Source organism: Echinops telfairi, unplaced genomic scaffold (assembly GCF_000313985.2).
Source record: "Echinops telfairi isolate 266 unplaced genomic scaffold, ASM31398v2 ScPeMD7_7467;HRSCAF=8505_1, whole genome shotgun sequence".
Taxonomy (NCBI): Eukaryota; Metazoa; Chordata; class Mammalia; order Afrosoricida; family Tenrecidae; genus Echinops; species Echinops telfairi.
In genome coordinates, this window is record NW_022111368.1 from 34825889 (window position 1) to 34846206 (window position 20318).

General features: G+C 39.8%; 1 protein-coding gene across 3 annotated transcripts in view; it reads right to left on the reverse strand.

Moving 5' to 3' along the window:
- LOC101649761 (lithostathine-1-alpha-like) overlaps positions 1 to 12863 on the reverse strand; it is a 27742-nt gene extending 14879 nt beyond the window's left edge. The window contains exons 1-5 of one of the 3 annotated variants that reach the window (XM_004713844.1): positions 12788 to 12863; positions 12138 to 12256; positions 11809 to 11946; positions 11082 to 11208; positions 10738 to 10805 (exon numbers count right to left, since the gene is read on the reverse strand). In XM_004713844.1, the coding sequence (XP_004713901.1) occupies positions 10738 to 10805; positions 11082 to 11208; positions 11809 to 11946; positions 12138 to 12256; positions 12788 to 12863 (528 nt within the window). Of the gene's footprint in view, positions 1 to 10737; positions 10806 to 11081; positions 11209 to 11808; positions 11947 to 12137; positions 12257 to 12787 lie in introns of those variants that run through there. The other 2 variants (XM_004713847.1, XM_004713846.1) reach the window with 2 other exon arrangements.
- Positions 12864 to 20318: the final 7455 nt, after the last annotated feature.

The window sequence follows — 20318 nt, forward strand, 5'->3', positions numbered from 1 at the left end:
ATGCACACATCTGTCTTCAGCGATCATGTCAGGAAGGTAGATATCATGAAATGACGGTTTAGCTGAGCAAGGTGCTCTTATATTAGGGGAGTGTGCATGAGGAGGCCCAATGTCCACCTGCCACCCTACTACCAAACCTATAATTATTTGCACCTAGGTCCGTTCCCCCCATAATCTTAAATATATTTACATATGTACATGTCTGTATTTAGGCTTGTATGTATGCCCTTTGCCTCCTACTTCTTTCCTCTATTTCTTTATGCTTTCCTCCTGTCCCATTGCCATGTGCAGCCTTCATAGTGTTTACTGCACATTTTTCAGAAACTTGATTTCATTGCCATTTTTCATATTTATTTGAATTGTCCTACCAAACTTCTCCTGGAGCATGATAATTAAAATGAATTCAATGATTTTTTAGATATTATCTCCAATTATCTCAGAAGCTCTTATTTTTTTAAAAAAATAATATATACTTGCAAACTCTTACCTGAACACATTTCTCTGAAATCATTTGAGCCACATTAATTTCTTATAACTCTATTTTGTTTTGGTTTGGCTCAGAGCTGACCCATGGTCTTTCCAGAGTAAATACCATGCTGAAGACACATGTGCTGAGGTCTTAAATATCTCAATTCACCCTGAGGATCAATTAACTCCCACATTCTAGTACCAACAATCTTCAGTTTCTGGGATCTCCTTCACATTGTTTTTAGACATGACATGTTTGTAAATCCTGGATCCAAAATGCATGGTGTGTGCATGGACTTTGAAAAATGGCTCGGTCCAAGGGGGCTCCTGATGACACAATCACTCTCATACCAATTATTCAAGCAAATAGTTCAAAATGGGGAGAAATATTTATATTCTCAGTGTTTATTACTCCAGGAACTGAATTCAGAGAATATACTTAGAGGTAGAGATGCAAATTTATCAATAAGGGAAGGTGTCAGTTTTGAAGATGAAAGCATTTTACACACACACACACACACACACAATCCCATGGGGCAAAATAGCAGCAATTAAGTCATACCAATCTATAATTAACATTATGGTGAGGTACATTATCATTGTTGTGGTTTGGGGTCCTCAAGTTCATTCTGATGCACAGGGACCTTATGGAGGACTACTTAATCCTAATGCCATCGTTTAAGTGTTGTTATGCTTGAGCCTGTTGCTGCAGTCAGAGTCAGTCCATCCCATCAGAGTTCTTCTTCTTTTTCCCTGACGCTTCACTTCAAAAAGCACGATGTCCTTCTCCAGGAACCAGCATCTCTTCACCGATGTACCACTGCCATTGTTTTGGCCAGGACATCATTCATGAAGACAGTTGTTGACATAATACTTTGATGAATAATGACGGTAGTCTTAAAGCTCATGAGGGTCTTTCTAAGATTTAACAATTGATCACTACCCTTCTGGAAGAAATATGTTTGGTGGAAATAGAAAGATTCATGGAGACAGTTAATTGAAAGGAATACTGGACTACTCAAATAGTAGTCCACAACCCTGAGACAAAAGCAACTATATGGCAACAATCTAGCATCACCAGTTGCTCTTAAAAGGATCACATTGGAAAGTCCTAAATAGAGTGGTAGAAAAATGTAGAATAAAACAAAAGACTAAAAAACTCATCAGCCTGATTGGTCTGGTAGGTCCTAGTGAAACCTCAGACATTGGTCTGGTGGAGCCGAGTGACCCCTCTGAGCCTGTGGCCATTAGCTACCTTTCACAGTTTGAAAGAGAGTCACAACCATAGTTCAACTTTCAGCCAAACCATCAATAGGCATGTGCTAGGATCAATAACACTTTTGGGATCATCTTTTAGGAAAAGGAAGCATTTATTTAATGTTCAGAAGAATTAGAGGGAAAGAATTGGAAATAGAAAACACGGAGAAGTGAAATAAGTAAGGGTCTACTGAGGGAACTGCAGTGACTACAATGAAAGAAAATGTGTATGAATCGTCCAGTGCAAAGCTAATATCTTCTACAAACCTTCTATAAACTTACAATAACATGCTTACAATTACCCAGAGTCATATGCCATACAGTATATATCATTTTTTAAGACGTGATTTTTTAACTCTGCATGAAGCTTACAAAAAATAAATAACCAATCACCCGTGGAAATTTCCATTAACAGAAAGCAAACAGGATATTCTAAAAGTAATGTATCCAGCAACTTGGGTGAGACATTTTCCAAACCTATCATGTTAGTAAGTAATTAACTGGATCTTTGCAGAATTTAAGTCATTGCGGTTGAATACGTGAGGAGTTTTAATTCGAATGATAAAGCGTAGGTGTTAATATCATCATGGAAGAACTAAAAAGAGTACAATTCAGTTGTCAGACTGACTTGACCAATAATTTGCAATGTGGCTATGTGACTATGCCAAGGTCCACCTCTGATGTTGGAATTTTTCATTGTAAGATGGGGTTAATAGCATCTGTGTTGCCAGGCATATAGGTAGCTTAAATGATTAATGGAGATAATGGAGTGTATTGGCAATTTAGACATCATCTAAATTAAAGGGAAGTTGGAGCTAATAGCATTTAAAAGAGTCATTATAAGGGAAACAGGTATAATATCAGTCATTTACTAGAAGCAAGGAATTGTATCGGTGGGATTGTACTGAGCACATTCATTTCCTAGTGTCCATTAGGTTAATGTAGCTCAGCCAATAACACTCTTGCATGTCTGTCACAGAATTTACCTGGTATTTTTAATCTCATCCATGTATTCCAGAAATCTAATATTCTGGGTAAGGTCTTCTAAAGAACATTACCATTCCAATGGCAAATTAAACACTCTAGGAAAACATGTCCTCTCTTGTTTTACAGATGAAAGTTGCCTAGAACAAAGGTAAACATTCTATTTCGTTATTATTTCTCAATCTCCTTACTTCTCTGGCAATAGCACTGAGAGCTGGGGAATGTACCCCGACCCACCTATATACTGCTGGCTCACACTTTCACTTTCATGCCATTGGGGTAGCTACTGGCAGAGCATACATTGTCAATAGTTAGGGAATCAATGGCGTGCTGCTATGCCATGGTCCAGCAACAGAAGATGTATTTTACTCATCAATCTTCCCACTCCATCTGACTCCCCTTTGGCTGCTGGTGCTCACTCCCTTGCCACTCACCCACAACGCCCATAACCTAACAACTGACAATAGTGAACCCACTTTGGTGTCCATATTGAATATCACCTTAGAAGTCATTCCCGGCACATCTTGACAGATGCCACCTGTACCTCTACCTAATAATGAGCAGGAGTCCCTTGCATCTGCATCCAATATCTGCCTCACTTTAAGTCACACACTCTATATTCAAGCAGTTCCACCAGGCCAATGTGCATGTACTGAAAACCTTCAATGTCTACCATCTACTGAAATGACCATCTGTGCACATGCAGAGGGTTTGCTCCATTTGGAAATCATTCCCTCAAAGCAAATACAGAGATTCCCAGCATGATCTCAGTAGGTGCACTAAGTGCTGGCACCAACCCAGAAGAACTTCATGGTACACTGCAAGCTACTAACCCATCCATTCATAGCTAGATGACAAGCACATTCACACTGCCATATTACTAACCACACTACCCACTCAGATATATGAAAAAAAGCCAAATATAAAAATAAATCAATAAGACAAAACAAAGATACAGGTAATAGGTAATGTAATCCTACAGTACGACATGCATATGAAAGTTGGATGTTGAATAAGGAAGACTGAAGAAGAATCAATACATTTGAACTATGGTGTTGGAAAAAACTATCGAAGGTACCATGGACTCCAGAAGAACAGGTCTGTTTGTGAAGAAGTGTAGCCAAAATGCTCCTTAGAAGCATGGATGGTGAGATACTCTTTCATGCACCTCGGGTGTGTTGTCAGGAGAGACCTATCCCTGGAGGAGGACATCGTACTTCGTAGAGCAGAGGGGTAGCAATAAAGAGGAGGTCCTCCATCAAATGGATTCACACGGTGTCATCAACAATGGCCTCAACTATGAGGACAATTGTGAGGCTGGCACAGGACTGAGCAGGGTTTCCTTCTGTTGTGCATAGTGGCGCTTTGAGTTGGAGTTGACTCTATGGAGCGGACAGCAACAACATTATACTGTAATCAGGCTCAGAGACAGCAGATACTTTTTTTTTAATAGATAAACAATCAGAGAGAGATAACTCAGTAAGTGACCAAAATAAAGACATGGAGAATCATTCTGAGTAGTCAATGTGAACATAAATGCCTAATTATTCATTCAAAACACTTAGTATACAATTCTCAATGAGATCAAGGAAGACAGAAAAAGTCAGGGAAACCACAGCCAAGACTTGGGAAGAATTCCGTGAAGGACACAACAAGAAGAAGTGAAAGAGCAGGCACTTAGCAACGACACAAAAAGGGCCACAAGCTTACGAATCAAATGTCTGAAATAGATAACTCAATGGAAGATCATAGAACCAGAATTAACCAATGGAGTTAGAGTGATTGAAGTAGATGACAAATCTGCTCACATTAATTTGTTTGAAGAACAATAAGAAAAATAAATAAAAATGTAGAAATTCTTAGAGGTGCATGATTCATTATGTTAGGCTGGGTTCTCGAGGAAAGCAAAATCCAATGAGCATCTGAGACTGTACATCTTTATAATAGCAGAGAGCCTTATCTTTCTCCCCTAGAGCCACTGATGAATGATAAAATACACTTTTATCAGGTCCAGGTTTAGAGCACAGCACTACCAGAGTTTCTTCATCATACATTAGAGAGCTAAACATCACCCTAGAAATAACGGCACTGATCAAAAGAAAACAAAACAGAGCAGAACAAATGCTGGCATGCTGTGTGAAAACTGGAACTCTTATGCACTTTTGGATGGATTGAAAAATGCACAAATATGGAAAATGATACAGCTCCTCCTTTTTTTCTTTTTTGTTTTTTAATCATTTTATTGGGGGCTTGTACAATTCTTATCACAATCCATACATACATCTATTGTGTCAAGCACATTTGTACATTTGTTGCAATCATCATTCTCAAAACATTTGCTTTCTACTTGAGCCCTTGATATTAGCTCCTCATTCCCCCCCTCCTTCCCCGCTCTCCCCTCCCTCATGAAACCATGATAATTTATAAATTATTATTATTTTGTCATATCTTACTCTATCTGACACCTCCCTTCACCCACTTTTCTGTTGTCCGTCCCCGAGGGAGGAGATTATATGTAGATTCTTATAGGTTAGAAAAGTAAAAGATTACAATGAGCAAGGAGAGAAAACTAAAGGAAGAACACTTTCAATGTCTTACGCTAAAGGAACTCGAGAAAAAAATCCATGCCACGAAATGGGGAAGACAGTTACATGTCCAGCTGATTGGAAGGGATTCATATTTATAGTCATTCCAAAGAAAGGCGACTCAACAGAATGACAGAACCATGTCCTTGATATCACATGGGAGTAAAACTCTGTTGAGGATCATCCAACAACAGTTGCAGCATTACATTGACAGGGAGCTGCTGGAGGTTCGGGCCAGATCCAGAAGTTGTAGAACGTGGGCTTTATTGCTGATGTCAGATGGCTCTTGACTCAAAGCAGAAAACACCAGAAAGATGTTTACTTATGTTTGGTTGACTAGGCTAAGGCATTTGAATCATAACCAACTATGGAGAAGAATGGGAATTCATGAGAAGGATGAGAATTCCAGAACACTTCATTGACCTCCATCCAAGTCATGGTATTTTCCATTGTCTCATATGCATGTGAAAGTTGGACATTGAATAAAGAAAAGCAAAAAAAAAAAAAAAAATGGTGGATTCATTTGAATTATGCTACTGCCTACGAGTATTTAATGTACCATGCACTGCCAATAGAACAGACAGATCTGTCTTGGAAGAAGTACTGCCAGAGTGCCCCTTAGCGGTAAAGATGGTGAGACATCATCTCACTAACTTTGGACAGGTCGTCAGGAGAGATCAGTCCTTGAAGAAGAACATTGTTTTATTATAGTAGGTGGGCATGGGAAAAGAAGAAGACCCTCAACACGATGCATTGACACAGTGACTGGTAATCTGGGTAAAAAAATGAAAAATTTGAAGGCTGGCACAGGCCTGGACATTGTTTCATTCTGTTGCATATATAGGGTTGTTATGAGCCAGACCTACTGAGATCTGAACAAAAAGAGACTGCAGCATCATCACCACAGAGAGCAGACTCCAAATTGTATCAACACCATAGACAAAGAAACTGCTCCTCCGGTATCTGAGACTGTAAATTTTACATTCACATGCAACTTTGTCTTTCTTTCTCAGAGCTGCTGGTGCTTAGAATGACAGTTACCAGCCTCATCGTGTCTTTTTTTTATTTATGCACAATAAAGAAATTTATATTAATCTCAAAAATTTACAAAAATCATCAATAGTTTAATGAATAAAAAATAAACAGTCCACATAAAATATGGATAGAAGCTCTGAACTGATACTTGTACAAATAAGACAATCAGAGATTTGCAACTCTTAACCATTAAAATACAAATGAAAACAACACACTGGTGAGGAATAGAGAGTCTAGAAAATGTATACACCGCCGGTAGGATTGTAATAGAGTGCAGTCACTTTGAAAGCAGTATGGTACTTCCTGCAGCCTGCTAGTTGGATAGTGTTATCACTTGGCCTGCTAACCCCACGATAGACAGTTCAAACACATCAGTTGTTCTGGAAGAGAAATAGGAGACTTTTGTTTGCATAAATAACTACATAGTTCTAGTTCAGTCTTTTGATTTGATTTTTTTAGCCAGTATTTTAGCTATTTCCATCTACAATCTTGCTTGCCTGGTTTCTGAAGAGATGATTCCTGCAATTTTCTTTCCCGTTGTTTCTCTATAGCTAAGAGGGCTTACTCCCACCAACCTGACTTCTTTAAATATATTCTATTTATCTTTGATTTTCAGCTGTTTGAATATGATATGTCCAGATGAAAATCTTTTGGTATTTATTCTGCTTGATATTTTCTGAAATTCCCGAATCTTTGATTTTGAGGCTTTTAGCAATTTTTGAAAAATTTTAACTTGGTTAACTATGTTTTCTATTTTATCTATGTATGATATCAAAGTGTGTCTACAGTATATTCTTTTGAGAAGTTCATATTGGCAAAATTATTAGAACTTAAAAAAATTCTATCTTTCCTTAGTCATATCTCTGCTATGTGTGAGTCCACATTAAATTCTTATTTCTTTTAAAATATTTTAATAGCCAGAATTGCCTTGTGTCTTTTCTTAGAGTTCTGTGTCTTTCTGTATTCTCTGATGTTGTGTATTTACTTCATTAGAATTTTTAATGTATTAACAACTGTGCTTTAAAATTTCTGAGTGAAAATTTCAATATCTATGCCATACCAAATTGTGGTATTGGTGCTTCCTTTATCTCTAGATTATGCTTTTTTCCTTGACTTTCCTCTTGTCATAATTTTCTGTTGATTGTCACACATTATATACTGGTAAAATCATTAATGTCAGGTTCGTGCCATTCTGCTGAGGAAGCTGGCAATGCACAAATGGCTTAGCATTCTATTACTAAATGAAAGTTGTGCTAAAGGGGTAATTGTACCACATCAAGAGATGTCTTGGAAGGTGAGCATGTCAATTTGCTTCTGAAAAATCAGTCACCACCTACGGCCCACAGATCTCCTCAGACACAGCACTCATCGTGCTCCAGAGTCAGCTCTGTGGCAATTTGTTTCATTTGATCTTGGTGTGCTTAAAACTATATTTCATATGTGGCAAAGTTAGAAGGGCCAGAGATTTAAAATTCCTTTGATAGTCTTAAAAACATTTTTTTTTGCCTCCCCAATTGTCTTTAGGCTTTTCTAGGTATTCTCCCTTAAGTAGTATGTGCATCTTGCTTGTCTTTTATTATATTTCATTGTTATCATATTAAAGTTTTCTTATTATGTTAATGTCAGAGAGGAGAAAGTGCAATAACTTTATGATTGAATCTCATTCTAACAGTAGGTCTATATCCCTATTCTATTACCTCCATAAGTATTTTCCAGTTTTTATTTGGTCACCTTAATTGAATATGAAGGCTAAATGGAGATGGAGTTGGTTGAATGCTCTTCTCCTACAGGAGGATATACATCTGGCAAAGTCTTTTCCTCAGAGAGTAGACTGCCCTGGGTACCCAGGCCAAGTACCATAGAACACGAGGACACTGAATCCTAAACCTCCGAGGCACACAGCATACTGCAAAGGCCATACTACAGGGATCCATGTGGACATTTCACTAGGTGAGCTTGAGTCTACCTCCCAAGCCCCTGCATCCTGAGGACATGAGACCAAAGTTACATGGTATGCAAAGAAGCTATACCAAGAGTATCGAACTGTCGGTAGGTGGTCCAACATAGACTTATACCAATGCCTTACTTGCTGCATTAAGATACATATTATTCTTACCGATTTGTGATTGACATTGTCAGTGAATATTATTGCAAATTTTGTCTGGCAACCAACTCCCATGGTTTGTATAAATAGCGTTCAACCACGTAAAGATTTATTCTTTTCAAGTGACTAATTCTGGCATTGTGATATGAAGTTAGCCTACCATTGTTCAGTCTCCCTTCTCTCAAGTGTTTTAAAAATTAATATCATGTGCTAATCAATGACATTATTAACAGAAGAACTAGTGTGCCGGGGAGATGAATGATAAGATTCTCTGATATAAAATAACAAGGAGAGCTCTAAGGGGAGCCAGAGGCAGATAAAGACCATAGATCCAGGAATGGATTTGGGCCTGCACTAAATCCTAACTCCAATCTAAGAATAACTAGTTTTGAAGACATGGCCTACCTGATACTCCCCCTCATGAAGGAAGCACAGAAGGTCTGGATACTGTAGCAAAGCGTGGTGATGAAATTAGATGGTGTCTGGCTGTCAGATAGAATAGCATCTGGGACCTTAAAGGCTTATTTCCAAACAAGCAGCCATCTATGTGAGATGTCAACCTCCTCCACATGCAAGAAGCACACCACCATCCGTGACCTGAGGATTGTAAATTATATAATCCCAAACCCAAGGCAGGAATAGTATCAGAGCTTAACTTGTCAGATTCTGGGTTGCAGAAGGTTATAGATGACAGTGCAAGCCCCCAAATACATTTGTGAACTCTACACAGGAGCCTTCGGTGATTTTCCTCTAGCCGTAATTAGGGATGGGAATAAACAGAGAGTACTAGAGAGATCACTGGAGGAGATCAAACAGATCACGCTGACTTGAATGGTTTTCATCCTGTCACTTGATCTTCCCATCTGATACACTTTGGGTTAGATCTGGTTTTCCATATTTTCTGGGGTTTTTTTTCATATCGGGGTTTATTTCTGATGTATTTTGTCATTGTGCATAGCCTTCTTGAATCTTTGTATTTGTGACTCTTCTTCAGTGTATGAAACCCAGGATTAAGGAGCCCATAGAGAAAACAACTAGAATAAGGGTTCCTGGTGGGCTGCTGGGGAAGTGGGGGGAGCTGATATCAAGGAGTTTAAGAAGGAAGAAATGTTTTAAAATGATTGTGGTAAAAAGTGTACAGTACCGCTGGATGTGATTGAACTATGGAATGACCTGATGTCTAGATTAAGTCCTAATGAAATGACTTGGGTAAAATATGCAAGCCCATGGAGAACACTCTAGAAAAAAAATTAAATGGTTGTTTCCCCTTCCCTTGCTAGTCATGAAAGGATCTATCTTGGCTCTTCAACATGAGAACTCTCTAGAGTTCTGAAAGTATAATGCACAAAACTGGGTTAGTGTCCCTAAGATGATACTCTTCCGGTGTTTCTTGCTCTTAAGACTAATACCTATTCAGCACCCAGAAATTTGCCAAAATTACTATTTAACTGATCCTAGCAATATGTGACTCTAGGGCTTTTCTTTCAAATAACGGATCTAAGCTGTCATAGGCTGCATTCACATGCCTTTGCAGAGACCCAAGTGCTTGCTCTGTGTCTATGTTCCCTGATGAATAGGAGGAAAGTTGGGGATTTCAATTTAGTTCAATGTTTTCCTTATTTGAAGAAAAAGAGCATCAACGTCTAAGAACTTTACATATCCAAGTTCATACTGGAATTCCAAATGACAAATCGTTTTATTAGTGTCCTCTATTTTAAAAAGTAGTAGCACAAAGAAAATTGGAAATTAAAAGGAAAAAAAGACATGCAGGTCCCTCACTCTCGTAAGTTTTAGAAGCCATCCTGTAAGCACCATCAGAAGCCACTAAGGCAGGTGTGTCAGTCCATCAGAGCTGGGCAGGGGACTGTGTAGGACAGACGTGTCTGCCTAGAACCCACATCCTCCAGCTGCAGGACACACATGTGAAATCAAACACACTAGGAGGAATTTACTTTTGTCATTTTCTTCAAGAACTGATAGACACGAGACACCGACAAGATATTCCACAGTTCTGCCACAGCCCCTTTTTATTACTTAGGGATTGACTTATTAAATAAAATACACACAACAAAAAAATCGTAGAATTTTTTTTCAGTTTTATTATTTCATCCTTAGTTCTTAGGCCATACAACACACAAGGAATCATAAAATGAGGGCTTGGGAGAGGGAAGCAAAGAGAGGATCCGATTGTAAAGACCAAGTTGAGGATTTGAGGATAATATTTTCTCCCTGATAAGTCTTCACACACTAGGCATACAGTACATGATGATCACATGAGCCCCCGTTGCTGTTTTTCCACCGATCTTAGTCCTTGAACTTGCAAACATAGGGCAACCTCTGAGTGCAGTCGTAGTCCTTCCATTTCAGAAATCCTGAAGAGAGACGAGAGGTGTATGGAGCCATTGAAGGCTATGAACCTGGAAGGTGGCATCTCAGATTCTAGCCTTGGATTCAAACCCACATCCTCACCAGTGTCCCTCTCCAGGTGAAAGCGCCAGAGAGAAAGTAAAGGAAAGAAAGGAAGGGAAGAAGGAAAGGAGCCAACACTGAATCTACTAGCATGGGAGAATTTCCTGAAGATTAGGCACACAGAGAAGGGAAAAGGAGATGGGGAAGGGTGGGAGAAGAATGACTCCTTTAATTCTTACCTGTGTGCCGAGAGAGTGTCCCACAGTGGCCAGGCTTTGAGTTGGTGGAAGGATCGCGTTCCCAGTTCAAATAATTCAGCACATCTCTGTTACTCCACTCCCAGCCGCCGTCATTGGGTTCCAACCCCTACAGAGTGAAGAAAAGAGGCAGGTGAGATAAGGGTTGGGATAGCTCTCTTCCCCTAAGTCCCCTCGTGGGAATTTCTGATCCCCAAGCCACCCATTCTATAAGGACCATCCCTTCTACAATGACTCTTAACTAGTTGCTGATTGGACAAATCTCAAAGCCACAGCCAGCAGGCAGACCACCCCAAGCCGTTTGCCATTGGTTAGACAGTAATAGTGTGGCATTGTTAATGCTTCTGCCCACAGCCCTAAAAAAACCAAAATGTCTATTCTACAGGAGGTAAGCAGACAGTCACTTAGGAATCCATCAGCCCAGTTTATACAGACCTGTGAAACTCAGAAAACTGAATCATGAAGCCTCGGTATTGTGTCAAAACCTTTAAAAGAGGCACTTTGTTATAGCTTTAGAGCAGAATCTCCACAGAGCTCAGCTCTCCAGCTGACTGCAATACCTTTCCTTTCCCAGATATGTTCCCCAGGATCCCTGGGCTCCAGGACTCCATGCAGAACTGCTTGGGCAGTCGCAGTGAACAGAGAATGGTCTATGTGACACCAGACATTTTTGAGAGAAAAAAAGGGAGAGGAGAGAATGTCATCACACCAGTGTGGGGTCATGAAGTCCCATCCAGATGTATAGGTAGTTGTTTGACATGCTCTTCACCAAGGAGGCAACAAAGGCTCCTTCAGCTGCACCTAGCAACGAGACGAGATATCCTGAGGACCGCTTCTGGCAGGCTATCTGTGTGGGGATGGAGAGACAGAGAGGAAATTGAAATTTCCCCAGAGGTGATGCAGGGTCCATGAGGATGGTGCATAAGAGAGAAAGGTGTACATGTCACCACAACATTCTGGAAAATGGAAGCCCCCTCCCCCCACCATGATCCCATGTATTTTCCCATGTAGGCCCCATTTGCACATCATAATACGTACGTCTGCCTCCATCCAGGTTTTGGGCGTCAGAAACAAGGCGTAGCAGTAAGACCCATAGGCCTTGGAGCCTCTGGGGCAGCTGATCCTGGCCGAGGCCGGGTCCACTGGGGAGTCTTCCCCTGTGGTAGAGGAAGGCAAAGGGGGGAGAGGAATGAGGGACAATGACGTTGGGAGACTGGGGAGGGGAAGTGGATAAACAGCACTGAGGACATGTCCATGAGACTACTGCACAGAGAATGATACTTACTCCTGCACTCCCCTTGCCCTTGCCAATTCTGTCAGTGTTTCTGAGAATCATCTCCTTTATTTAACTCCCCCTCTTCAATGCTCAATTGAATAACCATTCTTGTATTGAGCACTCTGTATAAGTCAGAATCGACTCTTCACACTTTATCTCATCATTCTCCATTATTAATTGAAGTACATGGACACAATGGAAAGTAATTAGTACATTACTGTCGACCCGCTCTCTGACCTTTTACAACGAGTTTTTGGAAGAAGTATTAATGTTAAAGGAACTGCAGCCTGTTTGGTTACATGCAAATATCCACCACCACTACCTTCTGTCTCAAAGAGATTACTTTTTCTTCCTCTTGGCTCAGAACATTCACCAGCCATTATTAATGTGAAAACAAAAATCAAAACCTTACCTTGAACCTGGGATAGGAACATCAGGCAGGACAGCAGTGTCCAGAGCGTGCTAGGAAGGGCCATGGGTGACGGCATTCTGTCTGTGTGTCAAAAAGCGATCAGAAATCACTGGAGGTAGGATAATGAGAGAGAGAGAAATGCAGAAACACCCCTTTATTATTACTTGTCTTTTCCTTTGAACCCCTACAAAGAAATTGACTTTGGGGATGTCCATTTCTTTCTATTGTTCAGGAGAGAAAGAGGGATCTCTATCCCTAGTGCCTCTAAGCCATCCATTTACTGAGTCTGAATGCTATGTTCTATAAAAGCTGGTACCTTCCTACCTATCCCTATAAGGGGTGAGGGAAAATCCCAGATGTGGGCCTCATCTACCTGTAGCATCCACTTACCTGTCTTGCAGGACTCTTTAGTGGTTTGTCAGTTCAGAAAGGCTGCACTTTTATAAGGGAGTCTGAGGAAGTAGCATTAAAATCAATACCGGGAAGGTGCAAGGGGCATACAAGGTATGGGGAAGCCTTGGCATGCATTCAAAGACATTCACATCATAGGAGGAGACAAATATCAGTAGATGCCTGGAACTCACTCATATCGTCTATGTTCTGTTAATATGCCAGTAATTTCCTTATGACGGCTGACATTTGCCTTTTCCCCAGTGTCTCACATAGGCTCTGTTTCTTAAAAATCATTTTACTGGGGGCTTTACAGCTCTTATAACATTCCATATATCAATTGCATTAAGCATATTTGTACATATGTTGCCATCATCATTTCCAAAACAGTTTTCTACTTCAGTCCTTGGTATCAGCTCCTTTTCCCGCCTTCCCTTCCCACCCTCCCTCCTTAGTGTATTCTTGATCAATTATATATTGTTATGATTATTTCATATCTTATACTATTGCCTCCCTTCATCCACATTTCTGTTATTTGTCCACTTCAGGTGGGGAGGGGGAGCGCAGTGGAATACATCCAACCTTGTAATGGGCTCCCCCTTTCTCCTCCTTCCCCTGACCTGACCATCCCCCTACCCTTGTGACATCGCCACCCACCCCACCACCACCCACCCTCCACCCTCCCCAAACACACAACTGTTCCTGGGGGGTTGATCAGCCCTGAATTCCATGTGTCTTGAGCTCTTACCTTTACCAATGTGTGTCCTCTGGTGATCTAGTCATATTTGTAAGGTAGAACTGGGTCATGGTGGAGGGGCGGGTGCAGAGGAAGCATGCGGCAATGAGAGGAATGATATGCGTTCCCTCGATGCTACACTACCCTCCGGAAATTATGACACTTGGCACACATTCTGATGTGTTTGATAATTAAGAGAACATGTGGCAATGGATAGATTTAAAAACTATGAAATGTACTTCATTTTGATAAATTTTCAATAACATTTTTTGTCAATAACATGTAAGGTTAGGCATTTATTATTGTTTAATTATATTTTTATTGGTATATACTTCACATATGATACAATACAATCATTCAACTACAGTAAGCCTATTTGTACAAATATCACCACAATCAATTTCAGAACACTGTCGTCCTGTACTCATTGTCATTAGGGACCCATTTCCCCTGTCTTCCCTGCTATGTCCCTAAGTCATTAACAACTTAGGTACTGTCTCAATAGATTCACCTATCTTGGGCTTCATTTTTAAAAATTGTATACAAACAGGAAGCAAACAAACACCTCAACAATGATTAGATAAAAAAAACTTAAACCTCATTCCAAAAGAAAACAGTAAATATTAAAAACTGACACAAATTTAAAATAGGTGAAAAAGGAAATCAAATGATATGGCATTGCATTTTAGCCAAACTACATCTTCCATAATAGATTTTACAATGGTCTCTGTCTGACAGTAAGGCTATTTTTACCCTTTAACTATGGTCACAGCGTATTAACTGGAGGCTTAGTCCATGTGGGGAGCCTAGCCCTCTGCAAACCAGGTGTTCACAATTTAAGCTCTGATATCATTCCTTCTTTGGATTGGAATGTTATTACTTATAATCCTTGGATCACACAGACTGGTGGGCTTCTTCCATGTGAACTCGGTTAATAGCTCATCTAGATGACTGTTTTAAGATAAGCTTTCAGAAGCTATTCTTTCTGACAACCTGTTACCATATGGTTCATTAACCACACTTTGCTAAAGCACACATAACTTCAGTGATCTTTTAATGAGGGTAAACATCAAAAAGGGCCCTTTCATAAGAAACAGTTGTTCTTAGGTTGGGGCTAAAATTAAGTGAGTGCAAGCCCCAACTGGTTCATGTGCCCAGTTCACGTTAGACACAGGGCCATAATTTTATGATAGAGAACATTATAAACCATCCCTCTGAGGCACAAAGTAATGGATTTAGCCAATGGTACAGAATTTAAAACACTGTTGAGAAATGGAAATTATACAAGTATAGTCTGATTTCAGATCACAATATATGAAATATTGATTTGCTTAAATGGCTGGACACTATTTACACAAACAGTGGGGGTGGTGATAGGGGAAAAGTTTCTATGACACTCACTTACAAAGGTATGACCATATCTACCAGATTCATACATGTCATAAGCGAGCAAGAAGGGTATTAGAATAAGAAACATACGGTAGTCCCAGACCACCGCGCATTGAGTACCCTCAACGCAATCGATCCAAACAAAAGGCCAACAACTTTTATTTCCAAACCTGGGGATTTCAGTCACCTGCTTCTCACACGAGAGTATATCAGCCTTAAAGCCAAGGGAGTACGTCTGTTCCTTAAATTTGCTACAGGTGAATGTGAAGTAAAGCCCAATTCACTTAGTACTGTTTCCACATCAATCCTTCTGATGTGGCCTCTAATAAGGATGTTTTGAGCCTTAAAATGACACAGTCTAAAGTCTCAGGAATCTATAAAACCTGACCAGGTCACCAAGAGCTGGATAGAAACTGGTCAAAAGTGTCCAATTAGGAACATAGCACCAGGCAATATTATCGCCTTGGATTCTGTATAAGTATTGGTAAGTAATTTTTCCTGATGGAGGGTGGCTCCTCCCAGTTTACTCATCAACGGAAATGCAGTCTTTTTCTGAGATATACTTGGCCCCTTCCCCTATTTTGACTTGAATTTCCATCAAAGGGCACTATTACTCTTGTAGGAGTTTCTGTTGATTTGGGTTGACCTTTGAACCATGTTGTATGGCAGCAATTAAATGGTCTTCTCCCTCTCCCCCATCTTGGAAACTGATCCCAGCTGAGGTGAGGAATCCTCAGTTGAAGCAATTTTTAAGTTCCGCATATAAAGGGGTGACATATGGTTTGTGTGCATTAGGTAGGCTCTGCCTCATTACTCAGGAGACCAGATTAGATTACATTCGTGAAGACACTCCTGCCTTCATCTTAGTGTTTATCCTTATAGTGGTGAACTCACAGAATAGTTGTCATTTTGTGATTGACTAATTTTACTTCACATCATGGTTTCCATTTCCTTCCCTGTCATGAGGAAGATTCATGGTTTCAACACCATTTTTTATGCATTCATAGTATTTTATTGTGTGTATGTACCAGTGTTTCTGTATTCATTCATCCTCTGATGGGAAGTTGCATTTTTCCCAGCTTTTTGCTACTGTGAATGGGGGAGAATATTTGGTTTTATTCTTTCTCTTGCTTCCTTGGGGCATATGGCCAACAGGGGCATTGTTAGATCATATGGCATTTTTGTTCCAGTTATGGCCTTTCCATAATTGCACATGTCTACAATCCCGCCAATTGTGTATAAGAATTCCAATCTCTCTACATCCTCTCCAGCATTTCTCACTCTCTCTCTCTCTCTCATTTTGCTATGGCTGTGAATATAAGGTCGTACCTCAGTGTTTCTTGATTGGCTTCTCCTGAAGAGCTAATGATCAGGAGCAGTTCTTCATGTATTTGTTTGCCATTTAAGTGTCTTCTCTGACAAATTCTCTGTTCATGTCTTTTCACACCTTTTAATTAGATTATTTTTCTTCTTGTTGAGATGTTGCTGAATTCTATGAATATCAGAGATTAGTCCCTTGTCTGTTGTATTGTTGTTAAATATTTTTTCCCATTCTGTGGGTTCTTAATTTACCCTTTTGATGATATCTTTCAACATGCATGTGTTTTTATTAATAGTTCCCAGTCATCTATTTTGGCTTCTGCTGTGTGATTCCCTTATTATGTTTGGTATTCTGTGTATGCCTTGCAATTCATTTGCGTTAGCAAAACACTCCTCCCAAAGTAGCAAGTTTTGCCTGACCTCAAAATCTATTACACAGCAACAATCATGAAGACAGTCTGGTCCTGGTACAATTAAAGATGAATAAACCAATGGGACAGAATAGAAAATCTAGAAATGAAAGCATTCATCTACAAACAACTGATTTTTGACAAAAGACCAAAAAACATTAAATCAGAAAGAGAAACCCTCTTCAAGAGCTTGTTGATATTGGTACATATATGTATGCCATGCTTCACATAGGTTCCTTGTAAATATTCCATGGAACTGTTCCCTGTGGCCTTGGTACTGAGGCTATAAGATGGTCATACGGGGAAACAGCTCATCAGTTGATATCTCAGAGTCACTTTCTTAGAGTACACTATGAAGAACAAATATGTTGAAAAATGGAAGTCTTCAATTAATTCAAGGAAGGAAGAAGTTATACATTTTATAACTCTACTAAATTTGTATGTGACTTTCCCTGTGTTTGCACATGTACTGCTGGTGTGGAAGCAATTCTAGGTAAAAGGATATGAAGATGCTGTTGTTTTGAGGTGCTACTGAATTAGTTCCTACTCGTAGCAACCTTATGCACAGCAGAAGGATACACCGCCCAGTCCTGTGCCCTCGTCACAATTTTCCTGTGCCCCTGGCCATTGTCACAGCCACAGGGTCAACCCATCTCTCTGAGGGCCTTTCTCTCCTTGTGGCCCCTCTCCTTCACCTAACAAAACGCCCTTCTCAGGGGCTGGTCTCTGCTGACAACATGCCACTACTTTGAAAAGTAGTGACACTACATATCATATTTCATATTAAACATTTGTACCAAAAATTATATTGTCACTTCGAAGATTTGGTAAGCAGCCATTCATTTTAGTCATTGTCAACCCTCAAATGCATCTGTGTGACAGAAAGGAAAGCCCACTATGACCTTCTGAAATCCCATGGCTTTATCTGTGGAAAAGTCTCTCTGACATTGGTCTGTAACCAAATGTCTTGATGGAATACCATTCATTCTTACATGAGACTCGCTGCCAGATAAACCTTAGCTATTCATGTTTTTCTATTTTATTCATATTTGTGACCATTGGAATAAAAGGTGACCCCAAACCAACATAGAAATTATTGAACAGCATCATTAATATTACATGTAAGTAAATATTTGCTGAAAGTAATTGAAAAATTGAACACACTCTTGGCAAAGAGCTGCCAGAAAGGCAAGCCTGAGACAGAAGAGGACATGATGTCAGATATACCTCGGCTGAAAGTGGAGAATTCCAGTTGACTTGTATTTTATTGACTAGGCAGGGGCAGTCAATTGTGTGGCACATAACAAAAATATGGATAACACTGAGAAGAATAAGAATTCCAGAACATTTCATTGTGCTCATGTACGACTGGTACATGGACCCAGAGGCAATCATTGAAACAGAGGCAGGGAATACTCGATGATTTAAAATCAGTAAAGGTGTGCATCTGGTTTGGATCCTTTCATCATACTTATCCAATCTGTGTGCTGAGTAAATCATCCAAGAAGCTAGACTGTCTGAAGGAAAAAGCAGCGTCAACATGGGAAGCAAGTTCATTAACAACCTTTGCTCTGCAGAGGACACCGAGTTTCTTGCTGAAAAGGAGGAGACTTGAAACAATTGCTGATGAAAATCAAAGACTACTATACTTTGGTATCAATTGCAACACTCTAAGGAAAACTAAAATTTTCACAAATGGACCGATAAATTTGTGACAAAGATAAAACAAAGAAAAGATTCAAGCTGTTAAGGATTTCATTTTTCTTGAACCCACAATCCTTGCTTATGAAGCAACAGATAAGAAATTAAATAATACATTGCATTATTTAATCTGCCGCACAAGGGGAAATCTGCCGCACAAGGCCTCTTGAACGTGTTGAAGGGGAAGGTGTCACTCTGAAGGCTATGGTGAACCTAACCCAACCCATGGTGATTTCAGTTGCTCAAGGGCATGAGTCCTATGCGCCATTGGTCAGCAGTAGAGTGCCATGGGAGGAAGAAGCATGGAGACTGAAGGCATGTCTGGCCCCTCCATTGTGGTAACAGAGAAGCCAGAGGAGGTCAGATACGGTCAGCCCCCATATACACCATTTATTGCTGTTGCCCCATTTTATGGTTCCTAAGAGCAATATGTTAGTCATCCAGTCTTCCCTTCGCCCAGCATTGCTGCTCACATTCACGTCTCTCTAGTGGCAAATAACCCAGGAGCATTTCCTTATGTTTTATGGGGAGCTTAATGTCTTTGGTGAAATACTTGTTCACATGTACTGCTAATTTTCGGTTGAGCTATCTTTTTTCTTTTCTTTTGAGGTATTGGAATTTACCATAAAGTTTACATACAAATTAGACCCTTGTTTGATATGTCATTGCCAATTTTCCCCCCAGACTATGATTTCTCTTTGGACTCTTCTGGTGAAATATTTTGAGACACTTAAATGTCTATTTTTCAGAACATTCCTGTCATCCAGTTTGTCTTCTGCTCATTTTAGGTTTTCACTTAAATTTTATAGGACTTTAGATATGCACTAGGGATCTTAAGTTTTCCCTAAATTTTCATTGAAAGCCTATATACTTCTAAGTTTTGCATTTCAGCTTTTGATCCATTTTGAGTAGAATTTTATATATGTTGTGAGACATGACCCGGATTCATTCTTCGGCAAAGAAATTTATAAATTACAAACAAAACAAAATAAAACCTCAAAGAAAATTAAACCTTATCATCAAATGAAAACAGAATAATCACAAAAGATTTGGTAAACACTAAAAACAGCAACGAAGAAAATTACAAGGAAGCGCCCGCAAGGAATGAACTCAACATGGAAATTTGTTCTCAGCACAGAAAATTGTGCAAAACAAGCACAGCAATAAATTCAGACCTAACGATAATTCCACTGAGTGTTATGCTTTCAATTTGTTAGTCAGGTGCCAGAAGAAGCCAGCTCCTAGCACAATCACTATGGGTTCGGTAGGCGCAATTGTACAGCGATAATAAGTAAATATTTTAGTAAAGTTATAGAGAGCATGAGAGATAAAAGAGATATATAGAAATAAATGGAGTCAGACACATTTCATGGTAGCATTGCTCACTTCAGCCCGGCTTGGCAATTCACGTGGAGAGAGAGAGAGAATTTGAATGCTCCCCAAGCTTTTATACTCTCTGGGGACGTTTGAGCCCCCACATTACATGTGAAGACATACGTCACAGGAAAGGGTTGTGCTACAGGTATTACAGTGATGGGAGGGGGTGATCTAGGGACATACATGCTATAGGAAGAGGAGGGACAGC